The following is a 7,850-nucleotide window of genomic DNA, read 5'->3' on the forward strand; positions in this document are numbered from 1 at the left end:
TAAATGTAAAGTAATGAAAATTACCAACAAAAAACGTTATATCCAATATGCATATAATATTAATAATCACATTCTTCAAAGAGTTGACCGTCATGAAGATCTTGGTATTATTATTGAAAACTGTCATTTAAACGTTATTCCTCGAGTTAATGCCGACGTAGCTAGTAAAGCTAATAGAATGCTGGGTATGATACGTCGTAACCGTCTGCTGGTGTTTTAAAAATTCTGAAAACTTGATTAAACTATACATCTCACTTGTCCGCCCTCATCTTGAGTATTGTAGTGTTGTAACTAATTCGTTTTCTTCTACTCATTGTACCCGTCTTCAAAAGGTTCAGGATCGTTTTGTTCGTTTTGTTTATTCTACTTGTCATTGTCCTGTGTTGTCCGTTTCCCCCCTTCTCTCGTTTCTCGTCGTTCTGTCTTTGATCTTCAGTTTCTGTATAAGTGTGCTGTTTGATTGTAACTTTATTTCCTTGCTCTCTCCTTTCATGTTAAAGCTATTGGATGTCATACACGTAATTCTAAATGTAATCTGCTTTATGTTCCATTTTGTCGTGTCAATGCTACCAAAAATGGTTTTATTTCACGTTGTCTTCTTTTTAATAACTATGTTGTCCAAGACAACTCTATTGACCTTTTCTTTGACAGTTATGGATGTTTTTGTAAGAAAATTTGTAAAATTGTATAAGATGAATTTTTGTTACTGTTATTATTATGTAAAGCATTTGATACTGTTGATCACGAGATATTATGTGAGAAACTTGCTCTAATGGGCGTTACCTCCTTAGACTGGTTTCGTTCATATCTGACAAATAGGACCCAGGTTGTTAAAGTTGAAGATTCATTATCTGAGCCTATGGATATCACATGCAGGGTGCCCCAAGGTAGCATTTTGGGTCCCTTGCTTTTTTTTTAATGCTTTGTAAATGATATGATAGTCAGTATTAACCCTGAATGTAAATTACTGTTATATGCTGATGATAGTGCCATTGTATTTTGGCACAAAGATCCAAATGTCGTTGCCGATAGACTTGGTAACGCTCTTAATTCATGTAGAATCTGGATTATTGACAACAAATTATCTATATTAATTAAGTCAATAATTTTTGGTAGTAAAAAAAACTTAAACGTATAAAATCATTTGAAGTCACTACTGGTGGCCTTACATTAAAAGGTTCCCAGTCTGTCAAATATCTTGGTGTTGAACTCGATAATTCAGCCTCTGGTAATAATATTGCCAAGAGTGTTATCAAGAAGGCAAATGCAAGACTATGGTTTCTTTACCGTCAAGCAAGGTGTTTTGACAAAAATACTAGAAAATTGTTATCTATGGCCCTTATTCAATGCATTTTTGATTATTGTGCTTCTTCATGGTATGAAGGTATTGATAAAGGTTTGAAACAAAAACTTCAAGTCACCCAAAATAAAATTATTCGGTTTATCCTTGATTTAGGACGACGGACACATGTAAGTCACAAAGAGCTGTCCAGCCTTGGTCTACTTAAGGTTGAAGATCGAGTTAAATTTCTAAGACTTTGTAATGTCCATAGGATTCTTAATAATAAGGCTGCTCCATATCTCTCTGAGCAATTTACGCGAGTTTCTGAAATTCATACACATAACACTCGTCAACATAAAGTCAATTTGGTTGTACCTCTGCTTAAAGGAAATAATCAGTCTCATTCAACCTTTTTAGTTTCGGCTATCAATGACTGGAATGCTCTCCCAACTAATTTAAAATTAATTACTAATATGGCTACATTTAAAATACACATCAAAAAACTGTATGAACGCAATAGTGCTCAGTTGCAATAATTACAATTGAGCACTGTTGTGTTCTATCTAAATTATTAGTTAATTGGTAGCATCTTGGTTTTTAAATGCTGCATTTTTTTTCTTTTCCTTTTTAATATGTATTAATTTTGATAACTTTTTAATTGTGCAATTTGGACCCCATTGGAAATGGGCTGGATTTCCGGCCTAATGGGTGTTCCAGATGCTCGTTGTATTTGATTATTGTAAAAAAATTCCTATATTGTATTTCTATATTTTATATTTTATATATGAGCATCGAATAAATTCAATTCAATTCAATTCAATTATTATTATTATTATTATTTTTATTATATTAATCATATTGCCATATTTTAATGTTTAATATTTTAATCCATTCTGTATGTGGCGGGTTTCCCGCTGTTGAATGTAAATAAATAAATAAATAAATAAAAAGTATACAAATACAAAGCAGATACAGTTTATTGTAGAATACTTAGGCCATACAATAGGCATACACGCAGGATGAAATGTAACGTACGTAGTGAATGTGGTAGAGGTCAAGTTTGAACGCGTTTCTGGAGACGTGAATGCGTTACAGAACCTCAATGTCAATTGCATTACCTTCCGAAGCACGGCGGAAAAGCCTGTAAAAAAAATTCATTTTTACCGTATTTTGGACAATTACCATTATAAAAGTTGGTTTTCATTGATTATATAGCAGTTTTATACTCTCGTGTGGTAACATTTTAATCACCTTTTCACCCGTGTGGTCCCGAGTGGTGTGGGCCCCGAGTGGCCTCGTGTGTTCCCTGTGGTATTTAGTAGGAGCTGTATGAAAACATCGGTAATTCTGATAATAATGGAAGCAGTATTACTCTTACTATCCCGATTTGGACTAGGCCTAATAATAATTTGTTTGCTTGTTTGCACAGTGAGATCAACAGATGCTCAGGATATTTCATTCTCCGTAGATCCTTCAAATGCTACCATTACTGAAGGAGAAATTGCATCATTCAGCTGTGTGATCAAAAGTTATGAGCCAACCGACAACATTCTCTGGATTAAACATAATTTGACCCTACGAGGCCTAGGCAGAGATGCAAATCACTCCAGATATTCGTTTGACAAAAGAATATTAAATATTAAGAATTATGAATTTATTATGAAAATAAATCCTGTAGAAAGATCGGATGAAGCGGATTATATGTGTGTCTATAGGGTTAATGACACCTACAATATATCATCAAAAAAAGCCTATCTGGATGTTCTCCAAGTACCATCGAGTCCGTATCCTCTTTGCTGTCTGTCACAGCCTTTGTATTACATTGGTGACCAGGTTGAAGTTGCTTGTGTTTCTGAAAAGACCTCACCAATACCTGTTTTAGAATTTTTGCAAGTGGTTGGTCAGACGTCACATCAGAACCGCACTCATATCTGGGAAACAATAGAGTTACCTGCAATGCCAAATATTAATAATACAATTTTTGGTTGTATAATGCAACTCACCACCCATCAAGAAATTAGAGATTGCAATACAGATAGGGTAATCGTTGAGAGAAAACTGCGTGTTGCCATACATGGACACACAATATACACTTTCAATCAAACAGCGATATTTACTTGTTTTGGAAACTACACTGATACAGCTAATTTTACATGGAAACGACAAAAAAAGAACACAAACCTACTAACCATACCATCTGTGTTGCCTGACATGCACGGTAGTTTGATCTCATGTGCTGTTGACGATGAAGGCTTCACAGGGTCCGACACCATCGTTCTTGTTGTGGAAAATCAGTTGACAACACCTGGAACAACAATGAGTCCAACGACAACCACAACTAATTCTACAACATCACATGTTGCAACAAAGTCAAATAATGATGAATTGGAAATATTGGAAGGATTTCTTGGAGTGTATTTTGTTTTAGCAATTCTAATATTCCTTTCCTTCATTGCATGTGCCCACTATACTTATAAGATTTTGAAGATAGTGGCGTATATAAAAATTTAAGATATAGCCACAGGTAGTATGCATCCCGGTACTACATGTACAGAGGGGTTCAAGGTAGGAGCGTCCTCGTCGCGGCCCTGGATAACGCTAATTCTACCACCACCACACACAAGATCAAGTTAACATCTACTTGTATCCTCATTTTCATTATGCCATCTGATGGACCTGGCATAGTGCAGTGATTTTGCTATAAACTGTCTCCAGCTCTGACTGAAACATATCTATCTAGCAAGTGTGTGGACACGATAAGAAGATGCAGAGATTCTAGGTTTCCTGGATGGAAATAGGGAGATTTTGCAACCTGTGATAACAAATACGAATATGTAACGTCATTCATGCCTGAAACATTCCGTGACAATATGCTGACGGTACGAGCTGAATGTAATCCATGACACATGCAAAAGGCATGAATCCCCTACATTGTGGCAGATATGCTACTATATGGGAAGGGTTGTTTACAAATTTGACGACGTATCCGTATTTGTTATCATTTTCCTAAGCTTGTGAAAACTTCCTAATTATCAATCCTGAATGTAAATATCAATATCTGTCCTTTTAGAATTACAGATACAAATCTTCGTTTCCCCATTTCAAATAGCTGTATCTGCTTCTGGGTTGTTACAAATTTTTAGTGTGTAATTAGTGTGAAATCATATGCTTGTTTTGTCATGACATCGTACAGTGCAACATAGGCAGGTAGCTGAGGAAGAATTTAGTGCATTAATACTTCTAATCAAGGAACATCAAAGTTAATGAGTTGTAGTATAATAAATAGGGCCACGGCTAAAACATGTAGGACATTAGATTTAATAATATTAATAATAATAATAATAATAATTGTTTTAAATGAGTGTCACTTTGCAAGTGAATAAACATGTGATCAACCTTCTTGGCAGTCTGGTAGGGTTTCATTGTATTTATTGAGTATGCTTGGTATCACAATAAAGAATCTCTTATACAAATACATAGGCCTACATATAGTTACCAGTACCGTATATTATACATAGGCCTATGCACTTACTATACCTAAACATTAACTAATCTCAAGTTACTGTACAGTACCTACACCAGGTTATGTTTCTTACTCAACAATAATGGATCACTGACTGTAATGTTTGATTCTAATAATGGTATTCTACAGTAATCTACGGTTTACCTGTTACCAAATGTTCGCTGTCTGCTCATTTTACAAAATGGCGTACAGACAATAAGGATGATGCATTATATTGTGGGTGCAGTATTGTCCATCACTTGTACCCTATTGTGTCTAGGAAATGGATCATGAAAATACAAATGAATTATTTTTATGATGGGTGTCATGTGAACAAAGCTTACATGAATACTTGCAATGGTATCATAAATAATATTGGAAAAAATGACCCTGTGATAAAAAATGGAATAGACCTTTCTAAAAATATGGCTGTCAAAAAATGATGCACCCACATTAATTTTCTCAAATGCAAGATATTTTGTAATATAATCAGTAAATATTGATTTTAGCAAATGCTTATCCTGTTCCATTTAGTTTCGTTAGCTCTCAAACATGGCCAAAGTTTGACAGATGCCACATAAGTACAGTAGCCATCTCAACATGGATAAGCCTACTTCAATTACCTGTAAATTTGCTATTTGCATTTCATTGCTTTTTGAGTTTTTAGCTGAGTTAAAAGTTAAAATTTGTTTCTAATGCTATAGATTGTGTGTTGGTTCAGTGTGGTGCTATAGACATGTATGAAGAGGAAAAAACTTGATTACATGTAGATAACATTCAGGTAATGGAGTCAACTGAGCATGCATAGGTCACATACACAAGAGTTTAATAAACCCATGGAGGTCCTATTATTGACCTATTCATTTATAAATAACATAAGCTCTGTCTACACTATCAAATTTCATTAAAAAAAGAAAGCGTCACATAAAATGTGATGGAAGAATATCATCAAAATACATCAAACTTCCTTAAAAAATGTGATGTATTTTGATGAAACTGAATTATGAAATCCGATTGGTTGGTGTGATTTGTAGTGTTTGCATATTGGTCAAAAGGTGTTTTCTAAAAAATTTGACAACTTTTTGAAAGATAACATAAAAAAAAGTTGAACACGTCATATGTCATCATGCCTATCACATCACATTTTTTGTCACATAAAATTTGATAGTGTAGACAAAGCTTTAAACAAGCATTTTCTTTAGAGTAACCCGGTACAGTAATGTCGGAACTCATTTTCCCCACATGATCAGAATAATGAAAAATTGAATAGCCTAATATAAATGCATATAATTTTTTTTATCTCTGAGTGGATTGTGAAAATAACTTTCATTTACTGGTTTTGTTCAGTATTTGAACCAGTTCACAGATTATATTGACTAATAGGCATATACTCACTTTGCACATTATTCTTATCCACATGTTGAAGTTACCATTCAGTGTGTTCAATCATACCTACAATATAATAATACGAATGTCAAGACAATTATTATTAAGGACTATGTAACCAGTACTGTATATTATGGGTAGAAAATACAAGTGTGCCCTGTGTCACTTCAGGTTTTTTACCACTTATATTTATAGCGCATAATGCTGCAGCTTTTATGCACTTACTGTTGATCATTATTTTTGATAAATAAAATATTTTTGATTGGCATGTAAGTCGGAATGGTGCAAGGATTTGTCCGACGGTGGTGTGGGTGGAAAGGGGGAGGACTTTCCCCGACAAGAGAATAGTGGGTGTGGTCGGGCGTCAGTCAAAATCTTTCATGGCATATTTAATTGATTTTTTTTCTCCCTGAAATGGTTACTGAAGAAATGCAATTTACTAACTTGAGAAGTTTGAATATGTTTAATCAGTTTTGTAATTGAGCACATAAATTCATTTGTAAAATTGTTTGTCAAAGTATTTAGGTCAAATGGTTCAAGCTGCCCCAGACCTAGAGAAAGTTAAATTCAGGCTCCGGAGGAAAAACAAATTTTGATAGGTTGTAGAATTGATTTTTCTAAGACAGTGGCGTAACCACCCTTTTTTCCCAGTTTTTAAATATTCAAACATCTCTATCTCATTAACCACTCCTCGATTTTTCGTTAAACAACTTTTTTGTGTCCCAGAAAATCAGTTCTACGACAAATAAACAATTTTTTCCCTCCAGAATCTGACTTTAATATACTTACCAGGGTGGGGAAACCAGAGTACTGTCACTTGTTGAAATTGTTTTACCACCAGGAGAAAACATTGAAAGTAAACAAATAATTTGTTATTGGTATAACAGTTAAACTTATTACTATATAGTATGTACGCTAGGTAATGATTAGGATTTCAAATATGTCAAATCTGTTAAAAAAAATAATGGGTCAAGCTACCTTAGCCTGGGGTAGTCTGAACCACCTATTGATTTTATTTAGGGTGGCTCATTGTGAATGGGTGTTCACAGTGCCCTGGCCTCCCTAACATTTAACCACAAGTTAAAGCCAACAAGGCATTAAGTTATTTTTTAATTTTTGTAAATTTAGTAGTATATTATTTTACATTAACATTTACTCTTGAAACTATTATATATGACTGACACTTTCTAGGAGTAATGTTTTTCACTATCTGACATGTTATCATACTGAATACTCAGTACATTCACAAATACTTGCGAAAAAAAATTTGGAAGCAAATTTTTCGAACCCATGACCTCCAGATAACTAGCCTAGCCTGGTGTCATAACCACTAGACCACCGAACTTGAGCTTAGTGACTGGTGTTGAATTTGATCCCCGACTAATGTAGCAGCGAGTACTGCAATTATTCAGTAAGATAAAACGTCAGGTAGGGCAAAACATAATATTTTGCTGCCGCAAACACACATTTAAACGCTTTCTAGCTATTCATTGTGAAGTGCCTCATTGAGGTAACATGAATTTTAAACCAGTTTATTATAGGTTGTGAAGGAAACCTTGGTTATTCACACCAATAAAAAATCATGAATTGTTGCCTTAAATATATATTTATTTTATTTTTATATAATTATTTATGTATGTTCAGTATGTGTATTTAAGTTTGTGTTTATATGTATATATA

The 7,850-nt window shown here is 34.1% G+C and overlaps 1 protein-coding gene across 11 annotated transcripts in view; it reads right to left on the bottom strand.

Moving 5' to 3' along the window:
- Positions 1–2,150: 2,150 nt before the first annotated feature.
- LOC117101082 overlaps positions 2,151–7,850 on the bottom strand; it is a 25,836-nt gene continuing 20,136 nt past the window's right edge. Inside the window, exons 1-5 of one of the 11 annotated variants that reach the window (XR_004444221.1) lie at positions 6,960–7,809; positions 6,180–6,236; positions 4,950–5,060; positions 3,472–3,587; positions 2,262–3,233 (exon numbers count right to left, since the gene is read on the bottom strand). Coding sequence is in view for 3 of the 11 variants with exons in the window: in XM_033240951.1 (XP_033096842.1) it covers positions 2,158–2,423; positions 3,014–3,233; positions 3,472–3,555 (570 nt within the window). In the remaining 8 variants the exon portion in view is untranslated. The other 10 variants (XR_004444226.1, XR_004444225.1, XR_004444223.1 and 7 more) reach the window with 10 other exon arrangements.

Source organism: Anneissia japonica, unplaced genomic scaffold, assembly GCF_011630105.1.
Source record: "Anneissia japonica isolate Jap-2015-1 unplaced genomic scaffold, ASM1163010v1 scaffold287838_len146374_cov139, whole genome shotgun sequence".
Taxonomy (NCBI): domain Eukaryota; kingdom Metazoa; phylum Echinodermata; class Crinoidea; order Comatulida; family Comatulidae; genus Anneissia; species Anneissia japonica.